Here is a 20,767-nt window from a genome sequence, read left to right on the forward strand (position 1 = left end):
CAAATGCAAACGCAAATTACGTCATGCGTAGAACATTACATTCACTCTTTTTCTTCATTTCCCTTTCGTGAAAGCAGTTTTGAAGGATATCAAGAGCAATGCTTCCCGCGAAATACAAGATTGCAGTTGTGATGTTCTATTTCAGACAATGTGATGACGAAGAGATAGCGATACTTGAATGAATATGAAGCAATCATCCAAGACTTTTGATTGATGAATTTGTTCAACTCCAGATGATCGAAATCGCTCATTACCGGTATCTAAGGCATATTCTCATTAGATTAGATTGGAGTTACGTCAAAGATTGTGAAAGATTGTATCGACTGTTTTTCATCACATCACCTTCACGAAAGTAGGTCTGCTTCTTGAGAACTTCTTATGATGTTCTATTTTAAACAATGACAATCGTGTATATGCCATTGATGACATGTATATCGTGTATGTCTGCTCCAATCCGTTGAATTCCACATGATGATAATCCATCATTCTAGACATCGAAGACCTGCTCCGATGAATTATATTTCCGATCCAGATCCGAGTTTATATCAGTCACTAGCGATATTTAGTTCATGAATATGACATTCCGGCGCCGCAGTCGTATGTCCATGTAGGTCGGACGCATGAATTTTCAAAGTGTAACCGTTATTTGCATGTATATGATGTTCTCATTATACTTGACGTCTCCAATGGGGCCATGAATGCCTCGGAACAGAAGTTCTTTTCATCATACATTAAACATTACTCCAATTCAAGTATCCACCGGCAACTTCACTCATTCATCGGGACGGGAGTTTCCAATAAGTTTGGAACACCTCTGCAAGATGTTAGGGAAGCATCCTCAGGATGACTTCACTCGTAATTTTGCATGTGTAATGTGAACACTGATGCCTGGTAATTTGCATTCAACGTACCCTGATAGGGGGGAAAACCCGTCAAACCCGAGCCCTCGGCATCTGCGAGTCGGCAGACATTACACACAAAAGCTCCATCGATCTTGTGAAGTTGGTACGTGGGCAATATGAATGCGCGGGCGTGAAACTCGAGCGTTTTCCATAATATAATGGTGTCTTTTCACTGTGTTTTACCCATTATTTGATGGAACTAGGGGGATAAGTCCATCATTGTTAGGTGATTTATTGATATTTTGTCCACAATAGTAATTGTGGGAATTAGTCGTATTGAGAAAAATAATTACTTTTCTTCAGCAGAAAGAACAATTAATCGATATTTCTATTAATTCCAGTTGATAGTCAGTTAATAATTCAGGTGGCATCAATTTACTGGTACAGTTTTCAAGTTTTCTGGTAGTCAATTTTAAATATTTTCATTTTAAAACGTTTTTTTTTAATTTGAAAATTGCAAACTTTTTATTCTCTGAAAACCGATATGAGCCACCACTGTTTTCATTATTAATTATTGATGACATAATTGTTGAGTGCCTCGTGATAGCAGAATTCGCCAATTAGCTGAATCAAGAAATTGGCCAAGACTCGGAATGAGAGTGGCTCATAAATATAAATAGAACGTGCCTTGGGTCAAGCCAGCTAATAGCTATGTTGTACTTTGAATTGAAATAACCGAATGTAACCCAGAGAATCTCGAAATGTGAAATTCCACAATTTAAAAAGTGAAAAAATATATTTAGGTATGCAAATCCCAGAAAGGGCTTGTGAAAGAGTTTTAAATTTCATTTCTTTTTGCTGAATCTGAAAGAAAATGCATTCTGATTGAAGAATTGTTTGATATTTTACATTTCGTCAATGAATTTTGAATGTTGTGACCCGAATAGTGAAATATTCTTCTCTTGAAACTCGGAAATTGAGAAATATCTCCGAATTCTATTCCGATAGCAACAGCAATGGATTCTTCCGCAAGTACCATGCAAACAAACGAATGAAATTCCTTATTTTGGAATTTGAAAATCTTCAGGAGCGAGGGAATGCACCTGTTCGCTGGATTCACATGATTTTAATGGAAAAACGTTGCCTCAGTTGGGATATTTTGTATGTGGAGCGTAAACATTTTGCCCCAGATTGAATTTCCCTTTGAGGAAATACAGTGGAACACATATTTTGATGGATATGTGTAACCACATACATGAGTGGATGTTGCAGGGTAAAAAGGTCATCATGTGTACTACCCTATTCGGATATTTGCATTCAGCACGTCGTAACCCGGTTGTAACCCGGTTGGTCTCCACCGAAATGATGGATATGGTGGGTGGATAATACGCGGCTTCATAGCGGCATATCTATTTTTACATTCGATATCTGGCACATTTTATTTTGGACGATATTGATTTCGGGGCGAGAAAAATGGCGGACATATTGAAATTCACGAGTTGTATTGTGAGTATCTGGAAATCCGACGAGGCAGATGGCGACATTTTGCTTTGTTTGTGAGACCATTGTTGCACTGTTAAAAAATTGATCACTGAAATTTCAAAGGATTTTGTCATTGCTTACTCAAACTTTATGTAATAATCAATGGAAAATGTAAATGTATAGTGAAGTTGTGAACATTTCCAACTTCAATGAAAATACTTCAATAGATATTTTTTTCCAAGAATTTTATTCGATAATCTTGATTTCATCCACAATAATACCAACATCTTATAATATTATTTCATAATTCATCTATCAGTATCAGTAACAGCCACGTGTCACAAACAATTTTCCACTTTTTATTCATTAATTTCTTCAAGACTTCCATTCAAGTCAGTAATTCCCTGCCTCCGCACACTGAGAGAAAAATATAATTCTTCTGACTATATTCCGTCACCATCGAATTATAGTCAAAAAGTTCTCAACAATTTTTCATGGGCTACGGTAACTATGGCCGGAGAAGTAATTACTACAATGGAATGTAGTCATTGCAACTATTTTATAGTTCTCACGATAGATTTGTCGTGGTTACTTTTGAACTTTGGTTAGTTTAACTGCATTTTGATTTGCAAAAATTACGCTTGTGAATTTACTATAATGTTATGTGCCGCATACAAAAACAAATCGTATCGTTCACCAAAATGCCTCAACTATTTTCTTATTGTAAATCGAACTTCAGATTTTTCTCCCAGTGCAGTTGAGAATTATAATCCAGACTCTTAATAAACCCCCCATCAACTCGATTTCCCTCCGACATTAATAATTTTGGATCACCGATAAATTAAGTCCCGCACTGATAGAATGATTCATTTATTCCAAACGAGATTCGTTAACTATTAACGAATGGTAGAGTTGAATATGACCAAATGAATATTCGTTAATAGTTAACGAATGGTTCACTTGAATGGCGAAAGTCAAGTCAAACAAGGCTCCTCAAATATACATTCGTTAACTATTAACGAATGAACATTTGATGAGACCGAATAGACCCTAACCTCCAACCAAAATCCATTCGTTAACAACAACTAATCCGTTCTATCAGTGCGGATAAATGAGATCGATCTTTCCTGAATACGAAATATCGGGTTTAACTCGATAAAAACAGAAAGGACAGGTGTTTTGAGTGGCTAGTGTTGAGCACGATTGTTACATAAAGGGCACCACTGCTATATCTCGTTTATTCTACACACGCATAAATGTACAGGGTAAAAGCAACACCCAGTGTTTGAAGGAGTCTGGGGCGACGACCAAGAGCCACTCACAATCAGCGACAAGGAGGTGTCCCGAGAGGCCCGAGAGGTACGGGAAGAGCAAATGCCACCGTTGGTCGGCGCGCTACTCTACAAACGCTTCAAAAGTGCGCACGTGGGTGGGAAATAAAAGAGTCAAGAGAATGTGCGGAAAGGAGAGAAAAATGGAGAATAACAAGCTAAGGGGGCAGGGTTGGACTGAAAAGACTATGGAATATTAAGCATTGAAAAAATAAAAACGCATGGTGTGCAGTGTCGGGGAGCGAAAGAGGCTGGGAAATGGCCAAGTGCGGCTAGACAAGCGTGACACAGATTTTTTTTTTTCATTCTATGGGATGGAATTCCCGCATGTAAATTCCTCCGTTATGATTGCAGAAATATTCTTTCAGAAATGCAGATGCTGCATTTTTTTTTCTCCTGCTACATGCAGCACATGGATAGCTCGACATTATTCAACAAGTCGCGATAATAATAATAATTATTATTATTATTGTGTGCACCATCAACACTTTGGATGTGATTAGAGTAATATGGCAAGTGTGAGATAGAGTGTGAATGCCGGGAAAAATGATACTATTATCTACAAAAAATGGGCATTACCTCGAGATTTATCGACGTGATTTAGTGGTAAAGGTAGAATAAGTCTTAATATACCAGAGTTATAGGTTTTTTCGTCGAAAAAAATGGGACAATTCACATTCTAGGAGCAAAATGTTGAGATTGTCTCGGGGTCTTGACGTTTTCATCACTCGAGATACAATTCCCTGAGGGGGAAAGAATAATTATTCATCGTGAATTGATGGAAAAGTAATCTCAACAAAAAGCTCATTGTATTGAATAATGTTTCATCATCTCGAGGAATAAAATTTTTTAAAATCCTTTGACTAATTAGCTTTTCCTGAAGAATGATTAATTTACTGAGTGTAAAATGTTTTAAGAAGCTTTTGCATCTCGTAAAGGAGTGCATCAAATGAAAGCAATGAAGAGGAAAAGTGGAAGAGGGAAGAAAAAAATGCTCAGGTCCTTGGGATTTTATTGTTACAATAAAATATTCTGTCACGACATTTAAAGTCACTAATTCATGCAATAATTGCTCGGCTTTCCCATTTACATTCTCCCATACTTGGAGTAAAACAAGTCTTAATATTCCAGAATTATTGGTTTTTTTTTTATTAAAAAAAATTGCAGAATTACAGATAAACAAAAGTTCTTTAAACTCTCGACTAATCAGTTTTCCTTGGAGAATAATTAATTTATTGAGTGTAAAATGTTTTAAGAAGCTTTTACATCTCGTAAACGAGCGCATGAAGTGGAAGCAATGAAGAGGAAAAGTGGAAAAGGGAAGAAAAAATGCTGAGACCCTTGGGATTTTATTGTTACAATAAAATATCCTCTGACGACATTTAAAGTCACTAATTCATGCAATAATTGCTGCACTCCCCAATTTATATTCCTCCATCCCCGCAGAATGTGTAAATTATCTCGACATTACCCGTGTTTCTCAACAAGAATCCATGGAAAAAGACCTAAAGGGAATATATATATATTCAGGAAGCGAAACGAGATATAACTCTTCGTCAGATAGAATTTATGTCAGGGTGAGAAATTAAAAATGCTCCATCCTCAGTAGCTTTTCTCCCATAAGCAAATGTATACGTATATAGGGTGAAAGGATAAATGGAATGGGCAAGTGAGCCCAAGTGCCTCGGTTGCAATTAGACTTGCAGAATTGCGTCTCCCTTGGATTTTCACGAGGTACTCACTAGCGGTATTTTCGTGGAATAGTCATGAGACGACTTTTTAACGATGATTGACTTCAGCGTCTTTTAAAGATCCCCTAGAGACTCCGAAATACATAAATATGAGCTTTATATTCCGGCAAGGGATCGGTTCCAAATTCACGATATGATTGACGTTTCATCATCTTTACAGGGAATTTCGGAAGAGTTGGACTGAAAATACCACTCGACAGATCTAGATCACCCTGAGGGGCGGTGGGGTGGTGTGTTCCTTATTCCAAGTGAAATTGATTTTTTATTAATTCTGGGGTGGAAAGGGGGAGAGAGCTGAGACGCGGAATGAGTCCATAAAAGCTAATATTCGAGGAAACAGATTTCTATTCAGCGAAATAACGTACATTCATTCGAGGACGTGGTACGTCTCGGGGGATTAAATAATCTATTTTTCTCTATTCACGTCAAACTCATCGACAGTATTGGGCCCCCTCTTTTAGCGCAGATACACGGGAGATTTTCAATGACACAAAAATACATTAGCAATGGTATTAATAATAGTAATAAAAATGTCCAAGAAATGCCCGGGAAATTTCAGCCAAAAATCTTCACTAGTATTGTTCGAGCCCCGACCTAACTATAAGAATTTTCGCTGCAGCCCCCCCCCCCCTCAACAATCCCTGTTTCTTTTTATTACAAACTCTCCAACACGTTGATTTTTATCACGGACCATTCTGTCAACACCACTTTTCATCGTGATACCGTTGTTGTCGTAACAAAAGTATGCCATTCAGACATTACATTTGCTCACGAATGCGACATATCACACAACGAGCCAACAGCCATATTCTTTTCACCGGTTCACGTCTTTTATGTGCCCTCCCCGGGTTAAAATGTATTTCTCCTTTTTATCATTTTTATATTTTCAGGGAGTGGAGCGGGGTGGAGCTCGCGAGCGCAATCCATCTCATGTATTATATGGGATTCGTGCTCAAGGGATGTAATAACGGAGAGCGAAAAAATGTGGGATACGAGGAAGATCAAAGGGAAAAATTCTCAAACGAATAAACAGAAATGTTGGGGAGAGTGAGAGGAAGGGAGGGGGGAGAGGAAATGGCATAGAAAAATTGTGTTCATGGAGCCACTCGGATGATACGGAATGAGATAGGCGTATGTAGAGAGAACTACTGCGGTTAAACATCATATCGCACTTGAGCTTTTCCAAGTGCTGCACGCTCTCATTATCATTACATTTTTGCTTGAATTTCCGTTTAGTCTGTTTTTCATTTTTTTTTGTTTAAATCCTCGCTTCAGCGTTTTTCCGGGTTTCTGCACTGTTTGCAAACGCCAGAGTATCTAAAACCTCTCTCCCTTCTGCTAACAAAGTTGTTTAGCAGCCCCGTGAACCGAGTACACAGCGGGTGCAAATGCACTCGTTAATCGCTTCCGTTTAAGAGCTTTATTATCTACGGGATTCTTTTTCCCGAAGCTCTGTAGCTTGAATTCTTTTTTTTTCTTGCTTTCATTCTGCAGAGGGTGAAACAAAATTGGAGATCCCGCGAGGAGAAATGTTGGGGGGTGTTCGTGGAAGCGTTCAATCGGATAAAATGACGTTTAAGAGAGGAGTGGAAAAAACAGAGGAATTCGAGATGGTAATGAAAAGAAATTGCTTCCATTGGCGTTTTCCGGTATTTGTACTCAAACATTGACGGGGTTTGTAGATGGAAGATCATAATGCTTGGGAATACGATGGAACTGCTGAAAGTTGGGCCGTTAATTCTCGACTGATAGAAAAGTACGGTGTAAGTACATCGGAAAAACGGGGTGAGTTGGGAATTTTCAGTTTTACGGCGGTCTTGTTCACTCAAACCTGTTGGTTGAGTTTTACGAGGGACTTTTCGAACTTTCGATGCTGGTAAAAACGATTTTTTTTTCAGCCAGGGATTTTTGGAAAGGGATTAGCGAATAACTTTTTTAAGGGAGGAAAAATGTTGTTGGATGGAGGACTCAATCGTCAATATCATCTTTTTTTTATCGTTATTTTACATCGCTTCGACCCGGTTAGGGTATTCTGCGATGATGATCAAGACTTTAAATGGTTAGATCTCACCATTGTACCCGGCCGGGTTTTGAACTCGGAACCTTTCGCACGTGAGGCAACGAACTTACTTTTTTTTTTGTAACAAAATTTGTTTATTACTCTTATTTACAGGTTCTTATGTTGGATACAAAGAAATTTATATAAAAAAAATCCATCCTTAGGTCGAACAATTAATTGATACTGGTGAAAATGTCTTGGGAGACGAGTCTCAAACGCCTAAAAGTAAACACAAAATAAATATTGTTGTGGTATGACAGGTATCGTGATTGTAGACCAAGAGATTGAATAAAGTAAGCGGTCTTAACATGTTCTTGATGTGATAGAAATTGGTAAAAAAAAGAGTTTATGTAAAAAACCCAATCAGCATTCTGAGTAAAAAAAAAGAAAAAGTGGAATCTCGTTCTCAAAATTCGTAGACGAATTAACTGTATGGGCAGCGAACTTACCCACTGCGCCAACCCACCGGGGGGGTCAATATCATCTGGCGGCACGTCTCATTTTAAAAATGAAAAAAAAGTCGGCGAATTTCACTCAGCCACTCTCAAGCCACTAAATACGAATTTGTTATTCCTGACATTTTCCGAACAACGAGGGAAGATGAACGGACGCGAGAGCTTCATGCCGGATCGATCGAGGATAGCCACACGCTCCTCAACGATTCTAACGCGAGAGGAATGGGAGCGAGGAGAGAGAGTTATAAATAAGTCAAGACTTTACGGTCAAATTCATTATTCAGGACATGTTATCTCGACTAGTCTGGAGATGAATATGAAATAAGAAATGCGGGGAGGAATGGGTGGAGGGTTACAAATCAAAGGAAGAAAGTGATATGAAACATTGATGACAGTCGGGCCAGGGGTGATGGATCGCCAGTCAGTTCACTATCTTCTAATTGGGGTCAATCGAACCTCAATCATTGACAGAATGGGATTATGGATCGTAAGGGGAGGGGTTAGTTGTCTCCCGGAGTGACAGCTTGACGGGGATAAAATCGAGTTGAGAATGAAGAAGATTTCGTCAGAATTGCCGTCAAAACAAAAGAAAATCTATTTTATCCCATCTTTTTTATCTTGATATAATCCCCTTGTGAGACGTTATCTATCAATTTGCGATAAGAAACTGAATCACGAGTGATTACACGAGTGATCAAAACAAACAAAAAACACCGGTAGTAAAACCTGCTCGGACAAGTCGTTATAAAAAAAAAATGAGAAAACTAGTTTTTGGAATTCAATTGAAAGTAGAAGATAAAATCCTCTGATTCGATTGCGGAATTGATTCCAACATTCTAGAAACAAATTGCGGATCGCTCCGTTCCCTGTATTAATTAATCTCCCGAAAAGATGAGAGAGAAAATTAACAAACAAGTGTCCAACGAGGGGAGGAGAACGATAAGCTTGAGATCAGTCAATTTGTTCATCAGTCAATCAATTTATTAATTAGTTACTTGGCAAACGCATCGGCGATTGCTCTCTCCCATCGTCGTAATTGATGAGACAAGTCCTCCGGCCGACGTTGAAGAGAAAAAAAAATACTTGCGGCTCCTCAATTATCCCCGCTCATTTGACTTTCGTAAAAAGAAAAAAATAATAATAAAAAGGGGAAATAATTTCACACTTATTTGAGAGTTCAGACATGAACGATTAGTCTCGCTCACTCAATTTCAATAATAATTTAGCGCAGACCGCGTGCGCACTCGTGTGCATCCACAGATGACTACTCAAGTGATTTTAATTATTCTCTTTTTAATAACGAATAAAATCACCTGACCTGATCGGTGTGCTATGGGTTTAATAGGGCTGAATTACCGTGAAATGGAAGGTCAGTTGGTACAGGCTATAATTAGTTTTTTCTGTGCAATCTGAAGTGTTCCATGCACAAAGAAAAATGTTTCTGTTTTTTTTCTTTCTTTCTGAATGTTTTTATAGTTTTATTTTAATATAGTGCAAAAATCTTATATATTGTCTGACAGCTCTGGCATGAACTCTAATCGAGCATTTCTACATGACTTTTTATCCGTAAACAATGTATTTCGAATCAACATGACTGTTGTCTAATCCCAAGCTCGTTAGCAATGATCCCTCAAACGGTATAGGGTCTTGAATAGACGAGAATCTAATCTCTAATCAAATTTAGATCGTTAGCTGGACCGAGTTACCATGATTTTTTTTTCATACGTGCGGTGGCGTTGATAAAAAAATATTTTGTTGCATCGAATGGTGTTAGTGTTTTTCAAAAATTAAATAAAAGTTATTCGCGCAAAAAAATCGAGTTTTGTCTATTTTTCACGCGAAAATTCAGTTTCCGACATTCTTATGGGATAAAAGTTTTCATTCGAATGATTGAATATTCTCACTCCGATGGATGATAAAATTGACTTGATTCACTTGATTTTTGAATAATATTTCATGCATCAAAATTTGCATACATGATTCGAAAATCAATGGGTAATGCCATTGATTATGATTGATTTTATCATAACAAATCAATCAACACGGAATCACAGTTGTTAAACTATTTGCAATTAATTTAGTGTGTCAACTATTCTCTCCAATATGATTTTTTAAAACTAATAACTACCTCCAATTACCTTCAATTAAATTATATAACCAATTCTATAAAATTAATCGATCAATATTCCCTGCTAAACATTAATTTTCATCAAATCCGAGTGATTGAATATTCTCACTCCGACGGATGATAAAATTGGATACAGTTACTCACAATATTCACTTGAATTTTGAATAATATTTAATGCCTCAGAATTTGCATAATTGATTCGAAAATCAATGGGTTGACGTGGGTAATGCCGTTGAAATTATGACTGATTTTATCGTAACACATCACAGTTGTTGAACAATTTGCACTGGATTTATTGGGTCAATAATTTCTTTCCATATGAGTTTTATATTTATAATTTAGTATTTATAATTTATACATAATCAAGTATATAAAATTAATCGATCAATGATTATGGATGAATGGAAAAAATATTCCTCACTAAACATGAAATTCAACAAATAAGATAGACTCAGCCCCCCTCCCCCCTCCATCGGCTTGTTTAATTTTCATTAAAGCGACAACTCCACTTTCATTGGAACGACTGTTTGCAATCCAGAATGAGCGATTCCCCTCGGTGTGTGTGGTTTTAACCCTCAAGCGAATTCAAGGGATAGCTAGAAGTGGAAGAGGGGCATGTGTACACTCGTAGCGAGTTCGACGATGCAAGACGAGCAGAGGGCAAAGGAAGAAACCGGAGAGAAGGGTGTGCGCTCCTATCCCTCTTTCGCGCTACGCTTGGCATGCCAACTAAACCATCTGTACTGGTCCCCCACGGACGGACACGTCCCGGACCCTTGGCTACTTTTTTCATCTTATTTTTCACTCTACCCGTGTACATTTCCCACTGTGCGCGTGGTGTAGCTCACGTCTCTCCTCTCAAACGGCCCTTCTTCACTCGGTAAATCGGCGCGCCGTGGCGCTTATCCAATGGATTACACAATGGACTCGGGAGAATTACGGAAATTGTTGTTCATCACTGCATTTCCGTGATAAATATTCATCTCACCCTACACTGAGAAAAAAAATTTCTAATATCTGAAACATATTTTCTTGAGAGAAGTAAATTATTTTCAATGGCTTAAATCTCAGAATGTGTGCACTTCACGGAACTCGAATAAATTTTCATTCATCACTATCGTTCCGCGTTACGTCATGAATATTTTACATATTGCAATATTGGAAGTGCATAACGAAAAAATCATGAAAACAATAAAGACTAGAAGATTGACGATTCTTCTACGCGATTTAAGTGAGTTCATTTGCGACAAAATCATACTTGAGTACAAGAATATTTTAAAGCATGAGGCCTTTCTCGGGTCATGTGAGTTGAGATGCCTGAGAGAATGAAGCAATTGAAGAAAATTTACTTGTCTCAAGAAAATATGTTTCAGATATCAGAAATTTTTTTTCTCAGTGTACGATTTACAATAAGAAAATAGTTGAGGCAGTTTTGGTGAACGATACGATTTTTTGTTGTATGCGGCACATAACATTATAGTAACTTCACAAGCGTAATTTTTGCAAATCAAAATGCAGTTAAACTAACCAAAGTTCAAAACAGTAGTGAAGCGGTAAACCGAGTTAGGTCGATTTTGACTATTAGCCAGTTTTTGCTGAATATCTCGGAATCTAAGAGAGATAGCAAAATTGTTCTCATGGCTTTTTTTATAACGCTCTATTGGCTCTACAAAAAAGGTCATGACAAAAATCTTTCTATCTCTTTTAGATTCCGAGATATTCGTCAAAAACTAGCCAATAGTAAAAATCGGCTTAACCCGGTTTACCGCTTCGCTACTGAAAAGTAACCACGACAAATCTATTGTGAGTGGAACTATAAAATAGTTGCAATGACTACATTCTATTGTAGTAATCACTTCTCCGGCCATAGTTACCGTAACCCATGCAAAATTGTTGAGTACTTTTTCACTATAGTTCGATGGTGATGGAATATAGTCAGAAGAATCATATTTTTCTCTCAGTGTAACCCTTCAACCGAAACTATTTTCATTGAAAAACTTCCTTTTCGCTTCAAAAAGTTTTTTTCACGCGATGACATCTTTAATAAAATGACAATACCACCGTTACCATTATTTGAATGAACATCACTCAAATAAACATGAATTCCGTTTCTCTCACGTAACCCAGACTATAAAGAACGAGAGTTGAACAATCTGTTTACACAGACGTGCTCGGACAAACCCTGTGAATCAGATGTTTTGAAAAGTTCCGCCTTCAACCGAGGGTCGCCCTCATTACAATAAAGAATTGAGTTCGAAAACATTCATGACATTTCCATACACTTCTCGAATGAATCTCCAACTCGAAAGAGTGATTACTTTTATTCGATTCAGCCAGTGTAAAATATAGTTTGAATAACTCGGGAAATTTCGCCTGAAGAATCGCCAAAATGCAGATTTTCGTTTTCAATTTGCAATGGAGAACCATTGAACCAAAAAGAGGACGCAAACACTCAAAAAAGAAACATTTAATACTGGAATCAAGGGATTGAAACTGTAGAATTGCCTCATTCATAGTTTGAATAAAAGTACTCCAAAGCTACACGGCACAATGCAGTACAGCATAAATGGGCGGAAGAATCTTTGCATTTTTTTCGTGGCAAATGAATTCCCGGAAATGTAGCAAAGGAACATTTTATGCAGATTCCAGAGCAAGAGGGATTCCTCGGATGTTTTCGTTCTTTTGGAATTGAAGCACCACTAGATATTTAAAATTCAGATCTGGTCTTTGTTTAGGTTATCATAAAAAATAATATTTCTCTCCGCAAGATAAAGATCTTCGATTGAATTAACACGTACAAACCTGACAACTTCGTAAAACCCTGAGGACCCATGCGGCTAACACCGTAGATTAAACTCAACTCGTCCCATGTGTTAGGTAGGTCTCCTACTGCATCCCAGATCATTGACACAACAATCTTCATGAAGATAAGATTAACAGGCGCATCTCCCTCACGAGAAAAAAGAATAACGACCGAGATAATATTCTTCCTTTGTCGTGTCAAAAATAAAAAGCCGAAAGAAAAACGAATTCTTTCATTTTTCACGGGGGAACAAGCGAGAAAAAACGCCGAGTCTCACTTTATAAACCCCCCCTGAGTGGTTGTACAGCAATAAATTGAAGTCGAATGGGCACAATAAGCGTGAATCCAAAGCGGCAGACGTACAGAATTAACTGAACAATAAATTCGTTAGTCTTTCACGAATATGCGGGCGATGCAGAGAGTTTGTATCCCCATAAGTTAGATATATACATAACATTTCCGAGTTTTGCTGTGTGTGGTTCCGATTCGAGTGTGCAGGGGGCGGAGAGGGGTGGAAAAAAATTTATCGCCCCGCCGACCTTTCGATCCGTACCACGAGATTGTGGGACGCCGGCCAGAAGACAGATACGCCGCGTAAACCCACACATGTGGCACATTTCACCGCAACAGCTAAAGTCTCGAAAGCTGGGGAAATCACCTCTGTAGGGGCCATTTCCGTTTGCCGGCATGCTATCGGTTTAGGGGCTATGTGTTAATACGGGGAAATGTGGTCAGTTGGTCCGGGGTATGGACCTCCGAGAGCCCGCACTGAGAGAAAAATCTGAAGTTCGATTTACAATAAGAAAATAGTTGAGGTATTTTGGTGAACGATACGATTTTTTTTTGTATGCGGCACATAACATTATAGTAACTTCACAAGCGTAATTTTTGCAAATCAAAATGCAGTTAAACTAACCAAAGTTCGAAAGTAACCACGACAAATCTGTCGTGAGTAGAACTATAAAGTAATTGCAATGACTACATTCCATTGTAATAATTACTTCTCCGGCCATAGTTACCGTAACCCATGAATAATTGTTGAGAACTTTTTGACTATAATTCGATGGTGATGGAATATAGTCAGAAGAATTACATTTTTCTCTCAGTGCAGGGCATGTTTTTCCCATTCAATACAGATATTTTTTTATTTGAGCATTTTAGTTCTTCCTGTTTTTAAAAAAAATAACTTTATTAAAATGTGAATATCTCGGGGATCGAATTATGCGATTCGGCAATCGCGAGTTATTGACGAATGTTTAATTCGATTATTTATTCCCCTTTTATATGTTCCAAACGTTGTGGCTTTATTTTATATCTCTAGCTCATTATCTTCCCTCATTGAGACAAATGAGGCATCAGTAATGACCGGAAATGAAGAGCATCCAGTTCATTCACTACTTGAAGCACTTATCGTGTCTTCACGTATCAAACATTCACACATTCCACAATAGAGAACCTATCACCGGGTTTTCAACATCTCTGAAACATTCAAGCTTATATCCACCGATTAACCATTCCCTTATCAATCCAACACACTCTGACTCAACCAACGAACGCATTGTGCAACACCATTTAGTGAAACACAATTCCATTTGTCGATAGGCATACGGCACGCATTTCCAATCTTTCGTCAGTCTTTCGGCCGGTGGATTATATATATACGAGAACCGAGAAAATATTTATGTGGAAATGTTTGCATAGGCACTCCATATACTCACGACTGGAGGAAACCTCGGGTTGGAGAATGAAAATGGAAAGAGAAAGAGAGGAAGAAATAAAGCCGGGGAATAAATCAATTTTTTTTCTCAACTTCTTTCGACTGAACAGCTCGCTTCCGGGATCAAAGGGGTACGTGGGCTTTTTCCAGAGAGCGTAAAAAGCTTAATGTATTTGGATGTATTCTAAGTTTAACATTGAATGATGAAAGAAAATGGGATAAGACGATCGTCGGATCTCCAATAGAAAATCTCAATATTGAGGAAAAAAACAGATTGACATTTGAAAGCAATTAATAGTGGGTTTTCTATCCAAATAGAATCCAAACAGAAGAGTAAACAATTATCATAAAAAAATTGACCCACATTTGTTCAAAACGAACAAATCCCAACACTAATGAATTTAATATTGACTAACACATCACATCTTCATTATTTGTTCCTAATAAATAAATTCCTCTCATCGCTCAACCAAATATTTACTGACATTAGTCATGTCCCTCTCGAAATGGTGAATATCCTTTTTTTTCATTCATTCTAAAGCACAAAGAAAAGCAGTTGAAATTGAAAACAGACACCCTTGAAGTCGATTTTGATGGGAAATACATCTCATACAATACACGCATGCAATATTGCCCGGGNGCGCAGATGAGGGTGAATATATATATATATATATATATATATATATATATATATATATATAACAACAAAGTGAATATCCCCTCATCATGTGTCGATAAAAGGACGCACTTTTCCACAATATAAAAGCCAGACGGTCCCAAAGTTTCACCCGACTTTGCCACTGAGACCGCGGGTCGTGAGTGGGCGTGGCGAAAACCTCGGCTAAAGCCCTAGTGGATGCACAACCGCATGTGTATATAAGGTATATTGTATTGTATCCACGTATGTATTGAAGCGGACAACCTTCCGATCATGGATAGGGAAGGCCAACCATCCGTTGTTGGAGTGGCTTCTCAAAACACAAGGACCCCACTTTTGTGCATGTACAGACCACCCTCCACATGCTGCGTTGGTGTTACGCTTCCCTTATGTCGCCAATACTGTTTTCCATCGATTTGAGGGGGGAAGACCATCAGTGCTGCATAAAATTGAGTCTATTGAATATGAAGAACTCTATGCGGCGCACAATATAAAATTTATTTTATGTAGGCAAGATAAATATTTATTTTTTCTCCGAAAAGTCAGTCTCTTGTCGTCAATGAATTATGTGAGTAATAAGTTTTCCCACAGTGTATAAACGATCTTTCCAGAGGGTTAGAGTTGTGAAATATAGTTGGAACTTCCGGATACTGAGGATCCGAATCGACAGTCACGAATAGAAGTCCCTGGATTTTTCTAAAATCATCACATCCGCCAGAAACTACTGCGCTCGAATGGACGGATAGAAAAAGAGACCAAGAAATACGAGAGAAATAAGGAGGAAAAAGCCGGGCAAAGTTGCCCTTACCTTCACCAAGTAGGGAGAAAGAAAAAACGAGGGAAGAATATGGGTGAGGAGATATAAGTTTTTGACGTGAAGAAAAAAAAGTCTGGAGAGCATGAGCCCTCGAGGTGAATTTTTGCCAGATATCAAATATATTACCCCTGGTATGAAAAACTCGTTCAATACTTTGTTCTCTGGGGGATTTTTATTATTTTTCGTCGGGCATTCGCCGCAAGCCCTGAAAATCCAATAAAAATACTTTCCACAAATTGTGGAGGAGATTCTTCGCTACAGATAACTAAATACTGACTATAGTGTGGATTTATCATTTCACTCATTTTCTATTTTCATTCCGACGATAATTGTCTACATGAACAAAGATGAAATGAGTCGCAATGTGTGACGATTAAAGTGGGACACAAAGACCCGGTTTTATCCCGTATTTTCGGGTATTGAGGAAAGCCATAATTTTGCAACAGGCAAACGTGAGAGTAGGCGGGGCTCAATTTTTTCCCTCTTCTGATACAGCCTTCGATGCCTCGAGGAAGGCCACCGCTGATTTCTCAAGAAAATTCACTCAACAATTATGTTTTACTCCTGGGAAATAAACCGATTCGATGGATGAAATTTCAATGTTTTCATGAAATCGTATTGATTATTCATCCAGAGAAATAAAACATTCATTCCAGTAATGTTTTCATTCCATGGAATGAATAAATCATTAATTCCAAATGAATCCTCTATTAGAATGAAATAAAAAATTGATTCAATTGAAATGCACAATGAGAGAAAAATATAATTCTTCTGACTATACTCCATCACCATCGAATTATAGTCAAAAAGTCCTCAACAATTTTTCATGGATTACGGTAACTGTGGCCGGAGGAGTAATTACTGGTTGCAGTTAGCATTTTGATTTGCAAAAATGACTCTTGTGAAGTTACTATAATGTTATGTGCCGCATACAAAAAAAAATCGTATCGTTCACCAAAACTGTCTCAACTATTTTCTTATTGTAAACCGAACTTCAGATATTTCTCTCAGAGCATAAGAGTTTATTCCTTACAAATGAACAGTGTCTAGGTGAGATTTTTCTCATGCAGAAGTGACTTGTTCTTACTGCGCGGTACCAAGAACTTGTTTCTCCAAACAAAAGAAACATCTCCGATCCCTTTTTATTGCCACATTTCTCCTTTATTCTGTCCTATCTCATTACTTTGTTTTGTGTCTGCGGTATGCTGTCGCCATACCACTGAATCTCGTTATTAGCCGCGGCGCCACGTGTTGTACGTGACGGCGAGATTGAAGGCATCAACTGCATCACTGGGTTACGTTGGACAGAAGAGGACCCCCCGGTTTGTATCGGTGCTACCTCCACCGCATTAAACAACATCAACCCACTTCCACTTGGCGAATATGTGTAATGCATTGTACGTGCATCCCGGTCAAACCCTGCGTCACGTTTTATATAGAATGTTGGCACACACACCTTGCCCTGGCGCCTTCAGCGTCCCAAGTCCCAATCGTCCAAAACGGAAACGTTGATTAAGTGCCACTGTTTTTATCTCCATTTTTTTCCCCTCATTTTGTGGCTTTTCACAGTCTCGCTGCGTCCTCGTCTTACTTTATTATCGATCTTGTATGTGACCTTATTCTCTTGACAAGCTAATACTTCAATTTACGGGGGCTTCCGGCGCTTTTTCTTGGAACCAATTGACGTGGGATTACGTAAAATCGTGATGAGGGCCGAGATATTTTGTTTGTCCTGGGAATTATGGGGGAATTGGGGGGTTGAGGCTATGTTTTAGGGGGTATTCAGGTGAAGTGAGAAAACTTGAATTGAATTGAAAAAGTTGGCCGCTGAGACGAAAGAAGATTTCCCTTGGATATAACGCTCAAATACTCTTGGAAATTTTTAACATGTTTTAGTTTTACTGGAATCTCAGATTGCAGTTCGGAAAATTCAGATGATCTCGCATTTTCAATAAATTTAAAATTCAGCGTAATTTCTCTCCTTGGAACCAGTGAATAACGTTCTGGTAAAAAAAATCTCTCAGTGTCATTTTAATTATCCAATGAATTAATTAGTTCAATTTCAATCCCAAAAAGAGTTTAATGGCGATCACGCATGAAATTCACACCGATAAAGAAACCCACCGAACGCGAAAAGCCATAAAATGAAGCTTTTGTTGGTTCATAATTGCAATTTTAATTACATCCCCTGGAATGTCGCCAAAATGACAATTTAATATTAACGCGTTAATGCACGTCCCCTGCAGCCCGGGATAAAAACTCACCGGGTTTATTGTCTCATATTATTTTTAATGCCTCAATTCGCCATAGGATGCTATCAAATATCCAACGAAACATGCGGGAAAAGCTCGGGGTATTAAAATAGAACGATTATTGAGAGCCAAATCGATTTATCGAAATTACGAGGCTAGAGTGAAAATGAGGTTAACAATATAGAGTCCACGGCATATAACACAAGTACGTGACTGGACGAGCTGAGGAGAGGAGAGATGATACATGATAATGCCCTGTGTGAGGCGTATCTAAGGCAGGGTGAAGATTAAGAAGAAGGTAGGGAGGTATTTTAACTCCATGAATCGTAACGATATAACGGAATCGCTGGCATAAGGTATGTTCACTGGATTATTCCTTCAGGACGAATCGAATTGTTGTCTGTGATTAGGGGTTTGGCATTTCAATGCAGTCCTTGGACAAATATAAAAAAACTTTTTGACGAAAAACTTTTTACGTCAAATGACGTGAAAAGAAGCCAAAGAATTCCTAAAGGGTTCGTTTTTCCTCTCTCCTTTCAATTAACATTTTCAATTCCTTCAGGGCTTCTAATGCTCCCGAGAATCCCTCCCAAAAAACTCTCGTTACCCTGAAATGTTGATATATATGAAAGTCGGTTGGAATGCAAGACTTGGAAATACTTGCAGCGTGGAAATAAACGAGCCCAGGGGCAGAATAGACGAGATGTACTAGCGGCCGCAAGACGAGAAGAGGGAACCGTCCACATTCGTGTGGGTTTGAGCGCCGCAAGACGTTCATCTAATGGAAGAAGACCAGCGGTAATTACATGAGGGCGGTAACGAAGAATCGTGCCAGGCGGTTGTACACGTCGAATTAAAAAAAAAACTATCGGCAAGACAAACAGAGAGAAATGGGAGAAATTTTTTATTCAACCCGGTGTGCCCTTTAATTGTATCATCACAGGGATATGGGCTTCGAAGGGAGAAGTGAAGAAAGACCTTCGTGCGTACACACACAAATGCATAAAGATATTGTACGTACGTATGTCGCATTCGGGATGTAACCCGTTGGAGTATCGACCAGAGGGTTTTTGGGAAGGTGAGAGGGTATGTCTCATTGTGTCATTAAACTCCCACGCATTATCTCTCTGAGATCCGGGGAATATAAATTTTCCAGGCGTATTTCACGCGTTAAAACGCCGATTTAATGGATTTCAAAAATGCTCAGATGCCTCGATTCAGACATTACAAAAAAATAAGTCAATTCATATTATCGTGCTGCTTTTGTATTGACACTTACCCGCGCAGACAATCACCAGGAAAAAAATTGGAAAATCCATGGCGATACCTCGATTCCCCTCAGAAATGAATGAAAAAACCCACGTTGACGTAGCACTACGTTTCCGTCAGACGACGCACATGGTGCGTAACGTTGTCAGATACATGTGGAATGAGAGACATTCACTCCCCTCAACAACAAGAAAGAAAAAAAACTAAAAAACTGGGCGATAATTTCGACGATGCACTTCACTGGATTTCACTCGGTTTTTCAATCCTCCCTCTTCCCAGTTGTTATTCCCCTCGTTCATCCACTCACTTGAAGAACCGTCACCCCCTTCCCCCTTTTCTACGTTTTTCTTTTTCTTTATTTAATGACGACAACCACGACAACCACGCGTGTCACTGTCGTCTCACTCACGTCTCGTGGTTCATTCACATGGCTCTCAGCACTCGTCCTCTAAACGCTTGACAGAGTACATGCCACCCGGCTTGTGGCTTCAAACAAATTCAACAACAATTAAATATCAATTATGATGGATCAACATTAAAAAGACAAGTTTCTCTTGAAATTCATATTTATTCATTGTAATCTCCAAATGGGCATTTACACATCGACAACACGATTCACTCGTGTTTTATAATATCAGCGTCGGGCTGTGGCTGTAGCCGCGGTGCTACTCCCCGCGGAGGAGGCACGAACGCGCTTTTACTGTGATGCGCTTTATATTCGGGCGCCGAGAGAACTACTAACTTCCCAAGTGAGCCTGCGTGCGCCTCGCGCTCGCCACGATCGGTTAGGTAGCCGATCTCTCCCTCCACTTTATCATTTCTCTCTCTTGCTCATGCCTCACTCACTCTCTCTCTCTCTCTCCCTCGATTCTCTTCCCTTCTCTCCGCCGTTCTGCCCCACATCCGCCATTATCTTTCTTCAACTCTCCGCGTTTTCCCGTATTTTCAGGCCTCGATGTATGACTCTATCTCGTTCTTTCTCCTTACGCGGTGCGCCGTCGCGCGTCGCGTTGGCCCACACGGAGTATTGACCGGTTCCCCTGCGGTACATGACGACGGGAACAGCAGCAACAGAACAGCAGCAGACAACAGTGCTTTTTGTGGAGATGTGTGGGTGAATGCGCGCGCAGGTTCACATCTATAAGTTGAAAGTGTAGATGATTTCGGCACGCGAGGGGGAGGGGGGTGTACACGAGGATTTGC

The 20,767-nt window shown here is 38.9% G+C and overlaps 1 protein-coding gene across 1 annotated transcript in view; it reads right to left on the reverse strand.

The window, feature by feature from the left end:
* LOC107045375 (transmembrane protein 132B) overlaps positions 1-20,279 on the reverse strand; it is a 44,036-nt gene extending 23,757 nt beyond the window's left edge. The window contains exon 1 of the mRNA XM_015267656.1: positions 19,575-20,279. Within this exon, the coding sequence (XP_015123142.1) occupies positions 19,575-19,614 (40 nt within the window). The 5' untranslated portion in view covers positions 19,615-20,279. The remainder of the gene's footprint in view (positions 1-19,574) is intronic.
* Positions 20,280-20,767: the final 488 nt, after the last annotated feature.

The sequence above is a fragment of the Diachasma alloeum genome, unplaced genomic scaffold (assembly GCF_001412515.2).
Source record: "Diachasma alloeum isolate Michigan unplaced genomic scaffold, Dall2.0 Dall_scaffold_00180, whole genome shotgun sequence".
Classification (NCBI taxonomy): Eukaryota; Metazoa; Arthropoda; class Insecta; order Hymenoptera; family Braconidae; genus Diachasma; species Diachasma alloeum.